Source organism: Rhopalosiphum maidis, chromosome 4 (assembly GCF_003676215.2).
Source record: "Rhopalosiphum maidis isolate BTI-1 chromosome 4, ASM367621v3, whole genome shotgun sequence".
NCBI classification, from domain to species: Eukaryota; Metazoa; Arthropoda; class Insecta; order Hemiptera; family Aphididae; genus Rhopalosiphum; species Rhopalosiphum maidis.
In genome coordinates this window covers 31,008,698-31,033,881 of record NC_040880.1, presented here as the reverse complement: position 1 = coordinate 31,033,881, position 25,184 = coordinate 31,008,698, and the positions used below count along the sequence as shown (strand labels likewise).

Sequence of the window (25,184 nt, the reverse complement as noted above, 5' to 3'; positions counted from 1 at the left end):
GTTCACCAAGTACCATTATAAGTTCTATGTAGAAACTATGTGTGTATACATTATTAAACATAATATACTTGATATTTATTAATCGTTTGTTCGTTATTATCTACAACATTGATGAACATCAAAATATTTAAGAAAATGTATTATTTAATAGGTAAATATCAAAGAAAAACTACAGGAATTTATTTTCAAACTATTGTATTATTTTTGTTTATTTGTACGTTATATATATATAAGTACAATTAAATTAAAATAAAACCATATTAAACTTAATGTTTTCATAATTAATCACTACCTTTTACAAATCTCATTTCAAATAATCTATATTAAGTAATTAAAATAATCAATAGAAGCCTTTTTATTTAGAAATGAGAGTAAGAAACATAAAACAAGGTTTAATTATTGTTTAAACATTTAATTATTGAAAAACGCATTTAAAAAAAAATTACATTGTTTATCATTATTGAATTAATAATATTATATTTATTGTACCCATTGTTAAATGTTAAATTATTTTGCCTTTTAATACTTTTTGCACACTTATAACATTATTATATTTCATTTAAGACTTATCGAGTTTTCATTATATTATAAATAATATTAAACAAATATCTATTTATTTCATATTTTAATATATATTTATATTTTTTAATTGTTATAATGTTAAATTTATGATCCATAATTTTACAAATTGATGACCTAATAAAATATAAATGAAATTCTTCGTTAAATAGTTTTCACTATTTATACAAATACTGAAATACTAATAAGTTACAACACATATGTAACAATAAATATGTTATCTTAACTACAACTATTTTCAGTCGTTATATGTGAATTCAAATAAATACGAATCCTAATAATAATATGGACTGTAAATTGTAATATTGTATATGTGGTGATATAGTGTAATATTTTAATGGCTAAACTTTTCGTCACAAATACCAAATTATACAAATTCCGTTAATAATTTTTAGTTGAAAAAAGTAACATATGACATTAAATTAGTCACATTTAAACGAAATAATGTATAATTATTTTTAACAATTTTATACCATTTTTATATATAATACATAGAAAATTCTAATTTAAAATGTAAAATTAAAATGAGTTTTAAGTATTAAATCAATTTTTTATTAATACTTATAATTAATTGTAAATCAAATATTGAATGAATGATTAATATCAATACTACTTTAATTATCACATTTTTATGATTTAATTAATTTTTTTATTTTAAAATTAGTTATAGTGGTAATGTACTTAACATAGAGTTTTTCAAACGCATTAGAATTTGGGCATCTGTAAAAAGATAACAATTTTATCATTAAAAAAAAAAAAAAATAGTTACAAAAAATTTAGTCGGTTGTTAATTTTACGAATAAACTATTATGGGACTATGATGAAGCAAATATAAGGAGGGCGTTTAAATAGTTGACGTAAGTAGGTGGCGCCGCAACTTGGATCCTAAAGAATCACTTGTTTATAGTCTCGTGTGTTGGTGAGTTTTGTGGCTTTCGAATCATTGCACTACAAACGAATATTTATCCAGCAACCGATCATACATTTTCTAGTTGCACACCAATGCTGTTGTATAAAATCATTATTATTCGACAAGGTTAGTACACAAAAAAATATAACTTTTTTATAATTAATAATAATAATTAATATATTGGACAAATAGCGTATTTCTAAACATTATTAATATTCTTTGCTACAATATAAGTACATGCATTAATATCAACTACTATGCTTGTTTGTATTATCAAGAAAATTATTTGAAAAAATTTTTTAAATACTATTTTTAACTATTTAATGTAATTTATTAATTATAAATTACTAATGTGTAAACGTTTTTGATTTAAATGAAATATATTCATATTATTTAATATAGATGTAGATACAAATTATAAAAGCAAAAAATTAAGAAACATTATCTAAAATATTAAATTTAATATATTACCTAAATCTGTATTTACTTAAGACTAAGATTAAAAATTATTATATTTCATTATAATTTCATATAGATTTTAAAAGGTAAGCGAATCGTTTTGTGTTCATAGTCTTTTATATTAAATTATAATGAATATCATTACTATTAGGCATAATATTTTTTGTTAATTAAATTATAGTATTGATATCTATTAGTGTGTTAGTAATATTATTTCAAAAATAGGTATATATTCAGTTATTGAAAAAATATTTGACATTTATTAAATTTCAAATAGGTACGTGAATAAACAAAAATAACACGATTTCGAGTATGTTTTTTCAAGTGGTGAAGTGGAACTATTTACAAACAATAATGTATTTTAATAGGAGATACAAGTAAAAACATCAAGAAAACTCTTATTGTACCATTTGTACCTACAAAAATGTATATGTTTTAACTATATTTTCATTTTTGTTAATGTAAAATTGTATATTTAAATATTTCAATTTATTTTATTTTAAAAACGTATTGGTTACACTCATATAGTCATACACCAATTGATTTTGTTTTTGTACTACAATTATAATATTTTAAATATTATAATGAAGAACGTTTAAAGAAAAAAATAAGTATAGCAACGGCCTATGTCAAAATAAAATAAATTGGTCGAACTAACATTAACCACATTTCTCATTACTTAAATTAATAACAAATAAGTACGTCAGTTTTTGTAGCTATGGTAATAAAACCACCATTACACTAAATAATTTTTTATTAAAACAAAAACTATTTAGAATTATTATCATCATTATATTAAATTTCTATCCTTTAAATTTTAATTTTTAATAGTTACGACGGTGACTATTCGACATTTTTGATGATAATATAAATACTTCCTCGTAATAAACAAATAATTTATAAAATTAAATATTTAATTTTCAGATTTAAATACCTATAAAATATAAATTAATGTAAACATTTTAAACTGTAAATTTTGAATGAATTTTCATTGTTATTTCTTCGTATAATATATTAAAACATTCACAAATTACAATATTATTATTATTATTAGTGATTTATAGGTACGTACAATAATTATTAATAAATAATTAATATATTATTATTGTATGTATAATGCATACAATATGTGTATCAATTGAAGAATTTAAATATAATACAAAAATTACATTGCTATCCAATATATGCACAATAATTTGTATATGTACCTAATGTATTTATTATATTCCCTGGTAATTTTATGTTCAAATAAAATATCTTTTTATTTTTGACTTTTATGTTTTGACAACTTATCTAGTTATAAACAGTTTTGAAATTTATTTTAAAAAAAACATGTATACTTCACTAGTTCACTAATAATATTTAGTATTATTTTATTTTACCTACCTACCTACCTATGTTCGTTTTGTCTATGAAATTTCGATAATCAGATTAGATTATTATCTATAATATTGCGTTAATAGTATGATAACACTTATAGCGCTTAATGTTTTTTTTTTTTTATTAATTATTATAATTATTTTGAACTAAGATTATTTTTACAACAACATTTTTTTTATTATTAATAAATAGGTAAGCTCTGTGAAAATAATACTTTTCATTTACAATCCTTATATTAGGTATTAATGACACTATACAAGTTTTAAAACTAAGTTACCATCTTGAGTGATATAATTAGATGTGTATATTGAATTCATACAACAATTTAATATAAATAGAGAAAATCACCCTGAATGAAGCTTACAAAATAAACACACTAAATATTAATACACATAATGTAAGCATCTGCAATGTAGTTTTTTATACTTTGTATTTATTATTATAATATGCATTATATTTTATACGTATGACTTATATTTATGGTAGGTTTGTTTAATGAACAATTATTATGTAATATGTGATGTTAATTTTGCATACCGTCTGTACTTACAGACTTGTATTATTCAAGACAGTCCGTTAATTATGAACTATATATATAGTTAATAATCTAACCTAACTTTTTGATAGAATAATAAGTTATGTTACGTTTTTAAGCCTCCTTGAATTTTGGAACTGTAATGATTATTATGGGTGTTATCAATAGTCGCAAGCATGTCAAACAATTTCAATGCAAAACTATTCATGCTTACTCGCATAATGAAAACCCTATTCCATACATTAAATAATAACCACAAAATAAAAATATATGTATAAACATTAACATAGAATATTGAAGTAGTAGCTCATAACATACTATTAAAATAAAATAAATGCAATATCAAATAGGTAAAAAGCGTGTTAATAACGAAATTTTATTTAACTGTAAAAATATAATCGTTTAAGACGCTAAGAAAATAAGAGAAGCTATCGGATTAAATTATTTTAGAAGTTTTATAAATAGTCAGCTCTTATTACTTTTCTCATAAAAAAATCTCTTTTAAAAAGCTTTTCTTAAAGACGTTTATGGATCACATAATAATTTATAAGTGTATATTAAGATTATATTATAACTACTACGCATCCCTAACACATTTCAAATCTCTAAATGTAATTTGCAAATAGGTACCATGGTCGAAGTTTGATGTGCTTATCGTTTATAAAATATCTCAACATTTATCTATATTTAATATTTACTCAGCAGTTGAAAGGTTTATATAGGTACATGGTATACAAATACATTGCATACCTACTAATTTATTCCCTAATTAATATTGGAATATAGTAAAAACTTAAAACGAACAAGTAAATACTTTTCTTTAAAACTTTATAAATAATAATCATTTATATAAATACGAATGAATTTGTATTAGGTTCAACGGATTAAATACTCATAATTTTTTATTTTTATGTAGTTTTTTTTTTAAACATAATTTTTATTTAAACTATAATACCCAAATTGAAATAGATGAATATGATGAATATTTATTTCAATCGATTTTCGATACAATCAATACACAATAATTAATAAATAATAAGCAGGGCTCGAAACTTACACTTAAAATCTTTAAAATAAGCGCTTAAAAAAGCACTTAAAACATCATTATAAGCACTCAAATAAGCATTTAAAAATCTTAAATAAAAATATTTAATTAGAAAAAAACTTTCTTTTTACATGATAAAGTAGGTACTCGACATAATTTGTAATTGTGCTAAAAATAATATAATTAAGAACTACACAAAATATTGAAACAAAATGATTAGGAAACGTTTCTAATTAAAAAATCAAACTTCACTTTCGAGACATTTTGCCCTATTGTTTATAGAATTTCTGAGGGATTTTCTGAAAAAACCATAAAAAGTAGAAAAACTGGTCAAAAAAGCAAAAATAATCAGAAAAACTGGAAATAAGCATATTTTTAAAAAATTGTTGAAAAAAGCAAAAAAAGCACTTTCAAATTGTATAATTGACCACGTTTTAACATGACATACATCTCCATAGCACTCTGCTACATTTTAAGCCAATCCACAAAAATAAGCAAATGCTTTAAGTCCCGAGCCTTAACAATAAGTAATAACTTGTTACCATACAATTAAAATAAAACAATTTTAAATAGCATAAAAAGATTTTAAACAATACAAAAATATAATAAATTTAATCACTAGCTAAAATTGATGTGTTTGGTCGATCATCATATTCGTAAATTAACAATCATTGGCATACTCTATATTATAGTTGTTTGATTATTTCTAATTAGTTTTTTTAAATTTATTATTTAATTACATTCTAGATATTATTATTATAGGTATAACTAAAATAAATAATAACGTTATTAAGCATACCTAGAATATGAAATAATTAATTATTGCTTTTTATTAAATATTAAATATTAATAATTATTAAATGTTTGTGTTGTGGTGACTGGTATACCCCCCTTAAAAAAAATGTAGTAAGGTCTAATGTAACCTTTGTATAAGCTGCACAAGTATCCGAGTTGCATAAACAATCATTAAACATTTAGTGAATCAATGTAGTGAGTTAATGGTAACTATAATAAAATATAATTTTGCAACCCATTAAATTTTAGTGAACCTATAATGAATTAATCAATTTTTTTGTGCAACCTGGCTCTATCGGTTTTATTTTAAATTTTTAACTGCTCACGTTTCATTAAAAAACTATACATAGAAATATATACGTTATATGTAAATGTGGTTACATACAATTTGTCACATTAGGATACATGTTAAAAAATATTATACTATTTTTACATTGTCAACATTGACTTTCAGGTGAACTTTAATAAAATAATCATCAGTATGGTTCTTTGGAATAAAATAGTTTTATTTCTGATATCGTTATGTATGGTTGCGTTGTGCGATTCGACATTCCAAAAACCATTGGACCCCTTCACATTACTCAGATACGACAAACGGACGCCTGAAGACCAGCCGCCGAACAACGATAAGAATGTATCGGTCGAATTCGACGAATACCCGGTCGGTACATCGTCATAATAAACGTTACAATAATATTATTACAAATAGTTGAAAATATTCAACTACTTCACCATAAGATTGTATTATTATGTAGTTATTAAGAATTATATAGTCGTAAAATTGTTTTACCGCCTAAACAATATTATTTAATTTGTTTAATGACAAAACAACTCTGAACGCGGACCACACGGAATACAGCGACAGTGTATTTATAAGCTAATAACATCTAACCTTACCCGTCTATCAGCTATCATATTATGCATAAAATACGTACGTAATATTATCATAGCGGTACAATACGATAACAATACACCAATGTATTTATTGTACACAAATATGTGACGTATAGGTACATTTATTTATGTCGGCGATTTCAATTTTCAAACGAAATAAACTCGAGTCGTTAAAACGTTTCACACTCTCACATTAATATATACACCAACGGTCCTGGTCATTTTAAAATTTTAATGAAATGCCGCCCTACAGTTTTTATGGCCTGCGTCCGTCTCGATAATATTGGAATTGCAAGATCGTTGTCTATATTATACTCTATTTTTATCTAAAACTAGACGTCGGCGTATGGCTGGCGTGTGAAAATAAATAATGTATAATAATAATAATAGTACAATAATTGTTATTCTCATTACTAATACTATAGATATAAGACTTTATAGATGTACGTTGGACGGAGTTTTCGATTTCATACCCGAAAAACCGTGGAGTTATAGGCGGAGAGTGTAAATATAACGAATGACGACGACATGACGCGCCTTTTGATTTTTCGATTTGATTTATTCGCGGGATCATATTATACGAAACTCATTTCCGCTTTTCTGAAGTTCGATGTTGTAAATGTACTGTCAATATTAGATAATATATATCCGTGTAGGTGGTTTCTACGTGTAGACACTGCATTTATGTGTAAGTCAAGACACCTACCACTTAAAGTAATCGCTGATTTTACATGAATTATTCAAATTGAACTGGTCGAGTGTATAAGCTCTACAACCTTATTGAAAATAGTGTAATTTGGCATTATTTATTTACAACTGTGATTTAAATAAATTGCTTATATTAGACAATTCGAATGCGTTATGTATATTGTTAATAAATTAATCATATTAATATTTAATATAGCATGATGTATTTATTCTATATGTCTGCAGAGACTACAATTTTCAATTTTTCGTACTATTCTACACAGTACACACTGAATCTTTAGTCCCCCATATGCAAAAAAATTAATTTATTCAAATTTCTCAAGAATAATATTATTTTTCTCGTCTTATTATAATATCATCAAAATCCCTTGAGTATTTTTTAAAAATTAAATAATTATCTACAATAACTAAAAAAATTTCATAAAACAAATTAACACTTTAAAACCTTTCGTAATACACCCTGAAATTTTTGTACTACACAAAGTATCAGCTATAGTTCTTAGGCCTGGCAAAATTTTGCTAATCAGAGCGTTAAAAATGAATGCGCCTTTAACACCCTTCTTCTCATTTAAAAATATTCTTTCATTCATATCAAAAATATACAAATATACTCTATACTTTGTTTATTATACATTAAATATATATGATTGAATTCTCATTCAAAAATTTGAAAAATAATAGTATCAAATTTTCTAATGCAAATATGGAGAAACTAATCAAAATTATAATTAATTAATTCTTAGATATCAAATAATATATAATCATTGTATTTATTTATAAATATGATAAAACATTAACATGTATTGAGGTTCTCTACGCTTAACGTCGACTCTATTCATTTATAGCCATTTATACGAAACAAAAAATTTCTATCGACGACATTTTACTATAATATCATATTGTACCTATCTAGTGAAATAGTTTAAACATTTATTTGTGTGCTATTAAATAGGTAAAAATCGTAGAGTTCTGTGTAATTTTCAAAATTATCGACTTATTTTTAAACGAAATTGTGTGGTTATTATATATAGGTGATTGTGCCAAAAAGGACTGCACTATTACTGGATAGACTAATGGTGGCATTACAAAAAGCTGTAGATGGAAATAATTCTGGAAATATGAAAGGATACTATCCAGAAAGATCAATTCCAATTAGCGGAGCTCCTAGACCAAGCCCAGGAGTGAGTAACTTTACTAGTAAATTATTCATAATATTATACCATCTAAATTTTAATTATTTCGGATATTGTCGTAAGATTGTAATTATCTGTCTACACGAAAATAATTAGAAATATCATCTTTAATTTGAACACCTAAGTTTTATAATTTAATCTCACCTTGTAACATGACCTTTAATTTTTATACAACCTTTAATATTTCAGTACATATCATTAACCATAGTTTTAAAGATTTATTAATATCGATATTGTTATTTGTCATGAATTATCATGGTAATATTTGTAAAGTATAATAACTTAAAAACTAATAAAATATTTAAAAATCTTAATTAAATTATTACTGCTGCACAAAATATAATATATCGTCCGTTTTAATGTTTTTAAAGAAAATCACCTCTACTATAAATATGTATAATTAATTATAATTAGGTAATATTTATATATACATGTAACCTATCTACCTACAAATTTCTAATTTATTTTTAAAAAAGTTTCCGTTTTTAATATCTCAAAAACCATATAAGTTATAACTTAATAAAATTCTATGTGTATTTTTTAAGTATAAATTATAAATGTATATAATAATCGACATTATAAATTAATATAAATATTAATTAATTTTAGTTTAAAAAGAAAGAAAAATGGATTTCTTGTCCATATTAAAACATTTAATTGTATAGTGTTATAATTATAATTTGGTTTCAATTTCATCAGAAATCTGATATTTACAATAAATTATGTACTTTCAAAATATATTTTAATTTTTATAACTAAATATTTATTAATTTTTTTAATTGTAATTATTTTATTTTAATCATATTTTTGTTAATTAATTAATATAAGATAAAAAGTTGTAAGAATACTGATAAAACTTTTTCTAACACGGCGTCTAAGATAGGCATAATATATGCATACCGAATTTTCTTTTTTTAGAATTCTAAAATATTTACTTTTACAATAACTATGGTTAAAAAAAATTTAATATTTTAAGGGCAATTAGGTATAACATTGACAATTTAAATTTATTATTAATTTTCTATATTAATTAGAATAGCTTTTGTCGTATAGCAAAAATGTAATAAAAGTAAAACGTAACGAAACACCTTCGTTGGTAATATGAAGCAATTTACTATAGTAATTTAAAAAAATAAGTAGTTAATCTCAATAACGATAAAAATTAACTTATGTAGTGTATGATATATTATATTAGTTTAACATTAAAACTACAATAAATCAAATATATAAATTTGAATGAAAGTTAAGTCTTGAATAAAAAACAAAAAAAAACCAATTTAGAAATACGATATAAATTTAGATAGAATACGTATGTATATGATTAAACACTGTTTTCAATTCAAAATCTTGAACATAAAACTATTTTCATATTTAGTTTTTACTAAAACTACATATTAAACTGTTGTATTGCATTTTTTTTATTTCTATAAAAAAACTATTGAAATCTAAAAATAAACATCTTGTTTATCAAATAATGGTAATTTATTCAAAAACAGTCTTCAACAATTTAAAAATAAACTTCTTTATGAATTCAAATCTTTTCTTAAAATTATTTTATCAAAACAAAACTCAATAGATAAGGTAATAACATATTTTTTGTAAAAAAAAAAAATAACCTGAACTTTGTGGGGCAACAGCATACTTACCAATAACATTTTTATTTAAATGTTTAATGTATGCCACTTTAAAATAAATTTTTAAAATATTTAAACAAAAGACCTTTAGTTTTTGTTATCACCCAATACATATTATGAATTTATAAAATGTATTAGTACTATATGTATACGATAATATATTATATTGATTTAAGGTTTTAAATTGTTAGCTGTTCCTAATGTTCCTATTAAAATTAATACATCTAACTAACATCTATCAAATTGGTTATAATATTCAAGTTACCAAGGAGTGAAATATTGAGTATCGTGAAATGTATTCAAAATGTATTATTATTTATTCTGGAGACTGAACCCTATGATTCACGATCAACCAACGTTGCATGTATTATTTAAACTTTGAACTGTTCACATTTTTGATCAATGTTCAATCGAGATTGAAAAAGTGGTGATTAATAGCGATTACTTTTTAAATAATAATACAAAATAATATCGATAAAATAAATATTTTTTTTTCAAATAAGACATTTATTTATAATTTATATGATATGTTATATGACTTAATATTAGATAGGTGTCAAAAATATGTAAAACATTAATATGTATAACATCTGAATTGATAATTAAATAATTACATATTGCATAAACAGCATTATGAACTATGTATAATATTCATGGAAAGAAATAAATACTTAATTAAATTGTATAAGTAATAACTAATAATAGTACCTATAATAACTATTGCTTACGACAGGCTCATACATTTTCGCAGTAAAAAATGTACGGATACAATTTATTGCAGTAGTGTACTAAAAATTACAATAAAAAATGTTTATCTCAAATGTAAAAATAAACTTTTATACAGGTAAAAACTAAAAAGTAAAATTATTGTAGCCACTTTTACATTATTTTTATGCGATTTTATGATATTATATTTAAAAGCAATATCTATGCATTGAACCATATTATTATCTACTGACATATCCAGTAGGTATATCGGTGTATATTATTATATCCATTCGCGAAAACGAAATAAAACTACGTTTCTCATTGTATAAAGTTAACATCGTGCGGATATACTTGGACACTTGGTAATATTAGGTGACGAAATCGACGACGAACATGCCTCAGTTGCTATTAACAATAATAAAATTCTTTTAATCAAACAAATATATTATGATCACTCAAAAAAAAATATATCAATGTAACCATTAAAATGGCTAAGCATTTGGAACAAACAAATACCGAATTAAACAAGATTAAAAGAGCAACAAATCGATAATTAAATCCAAAACTAAAGCGTAAAGAAGATACTGTCCTCAATTGATAGGCTGGTTACACCAGAATTACTCACGGTCGCCCGATGGTCAGGATAGGATACCTCATGTGTCGAACCTGTGGAACCGAACTATCCTTAAATGCATTACAGCAGACTCCTTAAAATTAAATCAAAACCAGATTAATCACAGTGTATATCCCTCTATCTCGACACCGCACTTGAACCCAATCGTGGACGAAACCTTGATTTGATCAATTTTATCAAACAAACCTGTAATTTGTATAACCTTACTTAAAATGTAGTTGTTGTAATATATTTATATTCATAACCATCATAATGTAAAAAAAAATATTATGGCTTGTGTTTCCGATGTTTATTTCGATCAAAAAAAAAAAAAATTAATGTCACTAATTGTGTATAGTAAATATTTTTTTTATAATAATCATTAACTAAATTTTAATTTTTTTTATTTCCAAGAATTACCTATAAGTATAAAATCTTATAAAAAAAATGTATTTTGAAGCGTAAGTTTATTTATTATGTTTATTTTCAGATGGAACTACAGAGACGAAACCAACAAAAAGGACGACTATACTGGAGATGTTATTTCAACGCTGTGTCCTGTTTTAAATAGAAGAAATAAAATCTGTTAACTACCTACCTATATATATATTTTTTTTTTATCATAATGTCAGTTCAGAATATTATATCGCCCTCATCTTCATACGCTTGTTTTTTCATCAATTAAAATAGGTACTGACGTACTGAGTATATTGAGTATATTTAGTTAGGTACTAAAATTAAATATACTCATTTATCATAATAAATTAATAATGATAAAATCAATAAAACGGTTGTGTTATTTAAAAATGCAATTAAAATGCATTCAAAGTTGTACGAATACGAATATATATGATAATATAATATATACCTATTATAATAAGTATTATTAAATACTATATTATATAAATATAACTCTTTTATACCTTATATAATTATATTATATACGCAAAGAGAGATATTAAATATAATATTATATTAAAATATTAAATGCATACATGTACTTAAATCAAAATGTTGTTTTGGCTATATTTTCACCTATGCTATTATAAATTTATACACTTTTTAGTAAAAAAATTAAAATTAAAGAATTTTAATAAAATATTTATGAAATATAAATAAATACACGATTAAAAAATATTAAACTTTAAAATTCAATTGGAATTTGAATTCCGGTTTGCTTTATGAAGGTAATATATAAACACTAATATTTCCATGTTTTCAATACGTTAATGAAAAAGCATATAACAATCTACATCTTCATTAACAGTCAACTACAGTGTCCGATTTAAACTTTTGGGGGCCCGGGGTAATTAATACTTGAAGGCCCACGCTTCATAATATAATCAGTAGGATATATTATGTTCAAGTCGTTTTAAAGCATGTGCACAAAATAAATTTCATTCAGATACATTTTTTAACGTCAGCCGTTTAAAAAAAAAGCAGTTCAACTTAATTGATATATTTAATTTATTGTAAAAGAAATTGAGTGAATTGTTTCCGTAAATAATAAATAAACCTTATCTATTATTTGTCATATCTACCCAATTTAAATTTAATATCATTATAAAATAATATATTTAAATCATTCATATTTATTAAAATAATATTTAATTAACAAAAAAATAATTATACGTATTATAGTCGTGTAAACCAGTGGTTTTCAACCTTTTTTGGATCGCAACCACCATTTTTATTTTTTTGTAATGCGACCCCCTACAAAAAAAAGTTGTTTTATTTATCAAAATTTGATTTATATATGTACTACCCAAATGACAACTAGGCTTAAAACTAATTATTATAAATATTTACGAGTGAAATTGTTCAAATATATATACCTATGTATACGATACGAGTTACGAACAATTTAATAATCTATATCCACTATAATAGACTATAGCTTTTTTTTTATTATTATTATTATTATTTTTACAATAAGTCATTCCTAGCCTATATGCTATCTACATCTATGGATAAATAAGTAATATTAATTTTTGGCTATTTTAACATGATAACAGTATAGTAGTAATATAATGATAATAACAATAGTAAGACGACGATAGTAATAGCATAGTTAAGGTTGGTTAGACATAATGCAGACAAAAAAATTAGTGTAGATAAATAATAACATTATAGTTTATAATTTACTTAATATAGTTAACGAATAAAGTCATGCGGATGGCCACGTTTTAGACGTCTTTGTGTTGGTGGACGTATGTATAGATTGAAGTGAATTGAGCCTGTTGGTTTATGGAGTGAACTATGGTAATTTGTGGCAAGGGCGATTAGACTATAGTAGATAATATAATATCGATAAGATTACGCTCCTCGGCATGTTATTGTATAGATATAGAACAAAATAAAAAATTATAACTTTATTTTATTTTTAAAAAACATGAAAAAATAATTTCGTCTATTATTTTTGTCGACCCCCGGGTTGAAAACCACTGGTGTAGACCATATAGTTATTTCTCTTGTTATTTTATAAGGTTAATTATAGGTAGTCGCCTAATAAAAAACATTTTTGTTCGTACTTTTAATTTTAATGTCGAAAATGAAAACCAAAAGAAATCTTATGGTAAATAGATAACTATATATTAATTGAGCAAAACTACAACCGTAAAATAATTAAATTTTATCTAACTTTACTTTAAGACTTTTAGACGGTTCTAAGTCACTTTGTATGGTCGAGCATCAAAAGTGCGAAGCGTGGACACTTTATGCGGTCGGGTAAAAAAGTACATTGCAGAACGCGGACATTTTGTACTATTATATACATAAAATATATACATATGTATATATTATATACAATTTTATTAAAATTGTTATTATGTTTAAATATTATTTGCTAAATCTAAGTATCTTATACATTCTCTGAGTTTTTGGACAGTTTTGCGGGCAATACAATTGGACGAATGTGTCAATAGGCTACATAAAAGAAGCAAAAATCTAATTCTGGTGAAAATAATAAGCTTTTAACTTTATGTAACCAACGCCAAAACAAAGAAATAATTTTAAATTTTCCAATTCCATATATTATGTATGTTGGTTTTAACATTATTTTTCGTTTTTAACATATGTTTATTTGTCTATTATATTATACACGTTTTTAATTGATTTAAACTGATTATTTTGACTAATAGTACCTACCTATAAATTAATAAACTATACATTTTATAACGTTTTTAGTAAATTTACTTTTTATATTTGATTTTTACATTTTATTATACACATAACACTTAGGTATATTACTATATACATCAATATAAACTTTATGTATATAATAGTACAAAGTGACCGCGTTATAAAATTTAAACAATGGACCGTACAAAGTGATCGCTTATCCTTTTAGATGGCGACATGACTGCAGCCGGCAAGACATCTATAACAATATGATAATATGATATTACAATAATAATAATATTATCGTAAAAATACTACTATAATTTATATAAATAGTTATTATTTATTAGTTATTATATACTATACAATATACATATGCATACACCTTCAAATATTTCTATTCATTATTCTACTTATTAATTACATACATATTCTGTGAATATATATTTTTTTAAGTACCCATAAAATAAGTGAAATTCAAAAGAAAATATAAATCCTTTATTTTATAATAATATAAAAAAAGTTAATAACACAATATTATTAATAACTGATAAACAATATAGCTGAATACCTACATAGTATATATTATATTATTATAAATGTAAATGGTATATGTATAAAAATTACATTTCATTTCACTTTGTAAATTGTAACTGTAATTTATTCCTATTTTGTAAAATCATAAAATAAATTACCACTATATTTTACCACAGTTAACTTTTAAAAGCAAGCAATTTTAATTTTGATTTTTGATAATTCGTAATATGATTATTTATAAACTATGTATAAAATATATAATTTTGAAATTCTAAAGTAAAAAAAAAAATAGGTACTTATTATACCCTAATAATCAAACCATATAATATATAATTTCCATAAAATTCATAAATATAATAATCATGTAAAATTATAATCACATAAGTAATAAATATGTAGTGATAAGTAATATTATGAATTGTGTACATGTCTAGTTACCTATTCCGTATTCGTACATTGTACTTGTATACAATTTAATTTAAAGTATTTATTTTATTTTATTATTATATTTTATTTTGTTATTTTAATTTATAAAAGTACCTATTATTATCAATGATAAATAAAATCCTGATAATATTTGTAGAGTTTAAAATATTTAACTAATAATTATTCATACAATCTTACTATTTTGGGATGAAAATATAAATAAAAGTAATAAGCATCAAAAATAATAAGCATACTTAATACAATTAGAGAATACTTAAATTCAGAGAGTTTATTAACTTTTTTTTTCACATTTTATAAAAATTAAATAAAACTAATGAACCTGTATTATGACATGCCGCTCTTTAAGTTTATTCAGCTATAAAGTTTTATGTACAGAATTATTCGTCAAGTATATTTATTCCCATTTTTCTCTTATAAAAAATAAAATCTTTAAGTAGTTATACTTAAAGATCATATTTTTAAAAACTTATAGATTTTTTATACCTGTCATCTAAAATAATGAAAATTGGCAAATCCTTTTTGAAATGAGAGTTGCTCTTTTTCTCTATAAATTGTTAAATAAATGATTTTTTTAATGTCGATGTATCTAAATCAAAATGTTTACTGTTTAACTATACGAGTAGTATAGTTTTAGCATTATTTAAAAATAATTTCACAAAAATTTAAAATAGATATACCCTAGATAGGTATTATTTAATCTAGTAATTATTGTACTTAGACAATTTTTACAGATTATAAAATATGTTAATAGATTAATATTATTTACAAAATATAAATAGGTAAATTAAAATATGGTTCTGAAGTATTTACTTAAAAATACCGAGAATCATAATTTGAATAAATTGATTGAGCATACTCAGACACTCAATGAATCACTTTGTATAGTAATAAAATTTCTAAAATTTAATAGCTGTCCGTACGATTAGTACATACGTCAAAATAATAATAATTTAGACTCTTAGTTAAGCAATGGAAAAGGAAAAAATGATGTTCAAAAAACTTCAATAGAGAAAGACGGATGTAAAGCCAAACCCGAAACCCGGCAGTTCCATGTTCAGCAAGGAAATAAAATGAGAATATCACTACTACAAATCAAATAGGTATAGATATATCATCGTATCCCGACTCTTCTAAACATTATAAACACGATAATAAGAATCAATAGACAATTTATTCTGCGAACAATCCGTTCTGACGACTTCGTAACCGGCCCAGTCAAGACTACATATCATCTGTAAATATAAAAATAAATGTACCTACACGTTTGTATATTATGTGGATCTCTTAGACTCGGAAACTACAGAAACGATGTTGCATATTATATATTTCTTGAGACTTGGGGAATGTTTATAGGTTCGTTTTTTCACCCCGTCATAGGGTGATGATCTGAAATTACACGTGAATTCTGTTTTGGTTTAGAAATATGTACCTATTTTATTTTATTTATAATACCAATTGACACTTGCCATTGGTTATAAAAATAAAAGAGACTTTTGTATAATATATAAATATATATATAATGTTTATAGTATGTTATAGTATATAATATAAAGGTACTTAATATAACTTGACCGATTTTGACGACAATTTCAAATTATTCTAAAAAAGAATATCACGAACCTCAGAGTATAGTTTAAACCACGTTCGAAAATAAATCGAGGTTGTTATATATCCAATATTCCAATCCACCCCAGGTGGGTTGCCCATTTCGGTAAAATTAGTTCACATAATCTCGAAGTATGCCCACGCCACGCCGATTTGTCCGTGAACTGAGGTGAACTAAAACCGAGATACACCCATATATAACATCGTAATTTATATTTGTTCATTTTTTCACGAGCGAAGTCGTGTTATACAGCTAGTTGTTTATAAATTACAACCAATCTACGGCAGAAGCTATACACAAATTAACAACTTGTTTTTATATTTTGAGTATAACTTCATTATAATTTATAGGTAGAATAGATATATTATATGAAAATGTTTGATTGTTTTAACTAAGGTAATATAATACAACGATTTTTCGTGTACTTACAATAATTATATGAAATTATGTATAGAACATGAAAAATTTAACTTATATTTTCAAAAATGCAAATTTTATAAAAATGAAATGTTGAAAACCGAGTAACTTGCTATTACTGTCACATCATACGCGTAATAATTTCGACTATTTACAGAATATACCTCGACACTATTATTATTATTGTGTATATAAGTGTAATTGATGTGATAAATTTGATTCATTTATATTTCGTGTGAATCTATAAAATTTTGATATAAATAATCGATCCTCCGTCATTCTGCATCTTAATTTTGTTCAATGAGTTATATAAACCGTGTTATTTTGTTTATCCGGGAAGCTGCAGGTTTTGTTGTTTGATCTTAAATTATAAATAATATATATTTTACTATTATTTTTAATTTGTAATTGCCGCGTTTAATAGTTATTTCTAAAAACTATGAAAAAAATAGATATTATTATATTATTATTATTATATTATGCAGTCTACCTCACGTTTCTGTTTGTCATATGCGGTCTACCGCACAATTGTCGTCTATCACAAATATTTCTATACGTCATATCAGTGGCATAACTAAAAAATTTGGGCTCCCCCGCAAAAATAAAAAATGGGCCCCAAAAATGTTGTTATACCAAATATAACCCTATAACCAAAGGCCCCAAATTACTATGGGCTCCCATGCGTTATATGCGGTCTATAACATACTTTTTATACGTAATTAAATTATGGCAGAATTATATTATATTTAATTTAATGACACACAATATGTATTAAAAATAATTCAATAAAACAATACACGTCACGATCTAATCCTAAATTAAGTTAAGTTAGGTACAAAAAAAATAGGTATAGAAACATAATTATAAAAACAAATAAAATAATATAATATGTCAATGTATCAAAAAAATAATCAAAAAATACTATACTATGTCTATATAATCTTTATTTCTATTATTCAAATTAGGTACAATATAACTTTACGTCTCTTACATTCAAATACGCCACCAGTGTTCCGCTAAATACGAGGATAGCAATGATGGTAATGTACCATGCATTTTTTTTACGATTCGAAGTTTTAAACCTCCCCATAAACTTTCTATGCGCTGTGTCCTGTGTGTGCACCATTGGTAGGATCGATAAAAAATTGGGGATGGTTTACGGCTTTATGTATGTACCCTTTAGTTTCTAATGTCTTGTATGCAAGCCATTCATCTGAGTGTATTTCTATACCAATTTCAATTTCATTTTGAATTATTCCGTGCAGTGTCTGTCTGTCTCTTTTTCCTACAACAAAATATCTTGCCTGGATAACACCATTTTCGTCTTTTTGGCACATTCCAAACACCCATGGATCAGTAAGTTTTTTGCCATAATTTCTGGTAGACTCTGGTGTGGTATAACATATAGAAACATGTGTGGGTAGATGACAAGTGTGCGGTAGACCACATACGACAAGAATACCAAAATCGATAAAAATCATATAGGAAATCGTAAGGCAATTTTTCCAATAAGACACGTGTGAATTACGACAATATTTTCCTGAAATTTCCATTAATTACATGCTACATTTCGGCATAACATTTTTTTTTAAATATAAATTATAGTTTTTCAAGTATGGTGATGCTGGAGTGACGTTTCTCCAACAAAAGCCAACAATTTTTGCCATTTTAGATGCAAAACTTGAAATGAAAATATCTTTAATAGTCATGTTAAATGCTTATTAAAAATTTTTTTTTAATTTTTAAACATATGGTGCTGGCGGGACATACTACGTCAATTAACTGAAGAAAAGCAATTTTTACCGAATACAATAGAATACATGTACATGTATACTTCCATAATTTCTACGCTCACACTGTGAAAGCAACTATATAATATTATAGCTTACAAAAAAACATAAATACCTCCCGATTGTGTCTATGGTGTTCTAGTTCAATATAAGCTTACAATAAATTCTTTTGGTTACTAAGAAAAATCCTTTTCTGCAAAAATGATTACTAGCTATACGTATCGAATTCGAGTAGGTATTATATAAAACGGTACTGAACTATCTCCTCTCTATAATTGTATATATATATATATATTATATATATATTTGATCGGAGCGATTTGTATTATTTTACAGCGATGAGGTTTGTTAAGTTTGTAGACCTTTTATTTATAGTAGAAAAAATACTCCTTTTTAAGAAGTTCTATTGTAGCAAATTGGGTTAATACAAAGAGAGCTTAAAATAGATATTTTTTAGTACTTTTTAAAATAATTAGAAAAAAACAAGAAACAAAAAAAACACTTACCTACTACGACGAGATGGGTACACTCGACACCTATCTAGTATCTAATAGTTGTATAATAGACGATAGAACCACATACTTTTTTTTTAATATGAATCTATACTTTTTAATATTTATGGTGACATGGTTAACTAAAAAGTTATTTTAGTATAGGTTATAAAATATTAAAATAGGTGCATATATTTTTCGTATGCCGTTGACTGGTATTGTTAAATTCAGATTTAACACATCCATTATAGCATCCTACTCAATGATACATTGGCGCAAATAAATAACATTTTACAAAGACACCCAAAGTATTATCTATGAAAATAATTTGTATTAAAAATTAGGAACCTATTTATTCTATTCATATTTTTGTAGGGGACTTTATCCTGTCCTACTAGCGCCACTGACTAAAACGATGAGGTGCTAAGTATATACACGTGAAACTTTCTACATAATAGATAAAAAACTTTTCTGGCTTTTTTTTTTTTAAAGTTAAACATATAATAGTAGAAGGAAATATAATACCAGCTATTTACTTGTAGTACACATAAGGATACGTTTTTATAATATTAATAATAATTTGCTTCGTTATTTGATACAACAGCAAAACAGATAGGTAGCATATCGACGTTCGATTTTTAAATATTAAAATTTAATTTGAATTATAAATAATTAAGGTGAATATTTTATTATAAATATTTATGTGCTTTAATCTTATACATATATTATGCCATGGTCGTATATAAGTATCATGTAATTGACACCGCACAATAAGTAATTATTAACTATATAGGTAGGTACCTAATTAACAGTTTTAAGCTTGACAAACTAACTACCTATATACTACAAAATTAAACACAACCTAAAGATGTGATTAAATCATTATACGTATTATCATTTATTACAAATATTAAAATATATAATCAATAGTATTATGTTCACCACATCGTGCATATAACTGTATAATTGGTAAAGGTATTGGACATTGGTTTACAGCAGTTACAGTTAATAAAAACCTTAATTATCACTACATAGAACAGTTAGAGGAGTAACTAAGACCATTTTGTGGGAAGTAATATGGATAGCCGGATAGGTATTTCATAATAAATGTCATAAGCTATAAAGAGTAGAACAAATATTTATACCACAAAATGTATAGTAATTCATACATTATATATATATATATATATATTTCTTTTATAGTAATATTTTTAGGTTCCCTAACAGTATGTAAAAAAAAGGTCTATTCATATCACCTTCTAAGCTAGACCACTGCTATTACTTATTAAAATGTCTACAGTAGTAGGTACAGGTACCAATAAAATACAGTAAGTATAGGTAGAAAAGTACTTATATAGTTATAAGATATGTTATAATAATCAATAATAAAACTTAGAGCTTTGCGTCTTTGCCGTTATCTACACCTTACTGTATTGTAGTACTGTGACATAAACTTTCAAACATTTATCTCTCTATTTTTTTTTAAATAATACTAGATTAGGCACATATAATTATTATATGCAGAACGTAACTGATAATAGTTACGGTTAGATATTTATTAGCAGAATAAGCCATAAACAAAAATTGTTTATTGCTAAAAAATAATATTTAGGTTTTTAATTATTATGTGTTCTTTTTTTTCTTTTTAAAAATATATACAATGCGTGCTCTAGGGCACAAAAAGAATATTCGATAATTGAACAAGACAATGAAATTACTTGTTACAAAAATCCATCCAATGTATTTAATTAATATTAAATAGATCGGTCATGTTCCCACAAAAATATACGTTGAAACTTCCATTACAGTCTATGTATTATTAATCTTGGTAAAGTTCTGAACAAGATTATCAGGTTTTTGAGAATTCGATTTTTTTTTTTATATTTCACTCATTACGATAATGTGAAGACAATGAGGAACAATCGCGCAAGATATCCGGTAGTATAAAATAAAAACATTTTATCATTGGAATTTAAAAATCCCTAGTCGTCCAGATTTAAAATAAATTAATCACGACTAAACACCAGCTGAAGGGATAAAGTAATAGGTACTCTAAAAAACACAAATATTGAATGTGCACGTCCCTTATAATATATTAATTTAACTAATAATTAAGATACATTAACACTAAACAGTTAAATTGAATGTTGGACGAAATAGCTAATATTTAAATTATATATAACATTTTGTATGGCTTATTTGCGAGTTTTAAAAAAATCGAAAAATTTAAAAAAAAAATTTATTTCTCAATTTTCTAATAAACGTAGAATCAAAGTGTGAGTGAGGTAGGAAAATTGACAACATTATGGTTACAATGATACTCACATCATTAATATAATAATAGATAGAAAATATTGAGATTTAATGTAAGTAGATAGGCAGTGCTCGACTTTGTAAAATTAAAGCAGGGAGAATATTTACTTTTAAAAAAGAGCGTCCTCGTTACTTATGCCCATTGCCCTGAGGGCTACGTCCTCACATATTATAATATCACTGTATAAATCATATAAAAAATGTTAAGAAGGATCAATTTAAAAAATAAAAAAATAATAAATTAATGTAAGACATTAGTAATTAATATTTACTGTATCTATTATAGTAATAAATAATAACTAACTGAATGGATATTAAAAGTAATTAAATAAAAATATCCATTTTTAACTAGGTATTTATTTAAATGGTTCCATTAATTATTATTAGTATTAAGTATCTATATTGTTTTTTATCTTACAATTTTATCCTTTTTGGATAACAATTTTCTACCATATCTTTTTTACTACTTACCTATTATTCAAGATTTTAAATAACTATCTACTTGCAATAAATCTATTAATGGGTGAACCAGTCATGGATAATACAATTCTTTATTATTTATAGAATCAGTAGATTAATTGAATAAATAACAATGATAATACTGAAAATTAAATTAAAAAATAATATATTTAAATCTATGATAATTGATAATCAATATTAGTAAATAATTTCAATATTATCAATTCATACTGATTTAGGTATAGACATATGTAAACAATACATATACATGTCAATGGATTTAAGTCTTTCGAAAATAAATTTTTTATAATGTTATCATACATGTGATCAATTATCAAATATCAATCGACTTAATAAATATCACCTTACCTTCGACTTGTGGTTCATCAATTTATCACTAAATCCGATAAAGGCTAACTAGCTATAGTCTATACCCTATATGTCTTCTATAGGTATTAACTACTACTACAATAAAATAACAATTATGAATTAGACATTACTAATAAAGTAATAAAATTTAAAATAAATTTTTATTGTGAATCTTTCTGATCTTAGTCCTATCAAGCACGTATTCAGGATACATTTTCGGGGGGGAAGGAATATTTATAATGCATGAATTAAAAATACATTATTTAATTATTTTTTTAATGATTTTACTTTAAAAAAAATTTTAGGGGGGGGGTTGAACCCCTAACCCTCTCACTGCATACGCGATTGAGTCTTATATCTCAGGTGAATCGTGGACGAATTCAATACTTGACATGTATATTTCGCATCTTATCCTTGATAGAATTTTTGTGATTTTTATATAAATACAAATATATTTAAGTGACATAATATTATTCAATATATTTTATCTAAAATTTAATCGTGGTTTTTTAAAATTAAAAACTAGTCTTTTATTGTGTAATAGAGAAAGATAGATCTATAGGAAATATTGCATACACCCATCTACGCATTAAATCACAAAATTTTGAAGAATAATTTATTAATTTATAAGTCCTTTTAAATTTTAAGTTATTGAAACATTATTTTGACGACTAGTAATTAATTAGTTATAATTTAACACTATTTGAAGTTTAGATGAGCGATGTACCCTTCTTAATCCTATGCCACTCCACTCTGCTCAACAAAACTTTAAATATGAGTAGTTACAAGTTATAACTAATTTTACTGCTTGTTCGAAATTCGATTTTTACTCACAAAATTTCAGAAAAATATTATTGAAATTAACAAAATAAAAGTATAAACATATATATATATATAAAAAAAAAACTTAAAAACTACAGAAATAAAATATATACATATTTTTTTTTAAATTGTTATTTTTTGACTTACTTTAATGTGAAAAAAATCTAACTAAAGTAGTTTTCAATATATTGAATGTATAAAGTAAAAAAAAATATCCTGTGTATATAATTATAAATAACTTGTAGTTATTCAAATAATTCATCAAAATGTTTTATTAACATTTTATTATCATTAAATAAATCAAAATATGAAAAAAATATTTTTGGATTCTTTTAATAATAGAAAACCTTGGGATACAAAAGTATAAATTGAATAATAAAAATGAAATTGTTATAAATAATAAATTTATTAATATTCAACCCTGAACATTATATTATTATTATACAGTTTTCAAAATACATTACATAATTTGCACACAAAATAATCAAAGGACAGTGGTGGAAAAATAATGTATACAGAATGTAGATAATAAAAATAGTAGATAATTAATAAATATATATATATGTGTGTGTGTGTGTAACACATATTATTGTAAAACAAAAAAATTGAACTAAATCTGTTAAATTTTATAACTTAGAATATTAGTTTGAAATGTGGCTGTATTTAATTCAAACGTACATTAATAAATAATTGTAATACGTCAATGGTTTGAGATAAATAAATTATAACCTAAAACAAAATTTTTTTAAACAAAATTGGTTAAGACAAGTTCATTTAACAGTATATTATATAATATATATTTGTTAGAAATTAAATTTTTTCATCATATAAAATGAAACAAAATTTATGTTAAACTGAAAAAAAAAAAATACTGATGTTCAAATTATTGTCTATAAATTAAGCGATTTAATGCATAACTGGTAACTGTAGATTAAGTAAACATTTATTTGGAAAATGAAATTTAAATAATAATCCCATAATTTAAATTTAGTTTATGTGTCAATATCTCGTATAAATTTCATTCATTATTACATTTAATATGTACAATTTATTGAAAAAGTCATTGTTTGGCTTAATAATTAAATCATTTAGATACATTGTGCTACTATTTTTATAAACCAGATCCAAAAAGAAATAATAATTATTGTAACAAAAACAACATGAAGTAACATGGAAATTTGTGTTATTAAAACTTAAATAGGCTAAAATGTTTGTAAAAAAACAAATATAAAATTAATAGACAAGTCTGATAATAATTACCTCATAAAGGTAATTAATATTTTGATGTTATTATTCACTATGAAAAAACCCTTTTTATTTGGGCCTCTTCGATTTAACAAATACCGTGTCACTATATCTG

At 24.0% G+C, this 25,184-nt stretch overlaps 1 protein-coding gene across 1 annotated transcript; it reads left to right on the top strand.

Annotated features, from left to right (window-relative positions):
- Positions 1 to 1,477: 1,477 nt before the first annotated feature.
- On the top strand, positions 1,478 to 12,282 carry LOC113549355. Its single transcript, XM_026950613.1, has 4 exons — positions 1,478 to 1,615; positions 6,158 to 6,364; positions 8,337 to 8,486; positions 11,944 to 12,282. The coding sequence occupies exons 2-4, from the start codon at positions 6,185 to 6,187 to the stop codon at positions 12,022 to 12,024; spliced, it is 411 nt and encodes a 136-aa protein (XP_026806414.1). The 5' UTR covers positions 1,478 to 1,615; positions 6,158 to 6,184; the 3' UTR covers positions 12,025 to 12,282.
- The last annotated feature ends 12,902 nt before the right edge of the window (positions 12,283 to 25,184 follow it).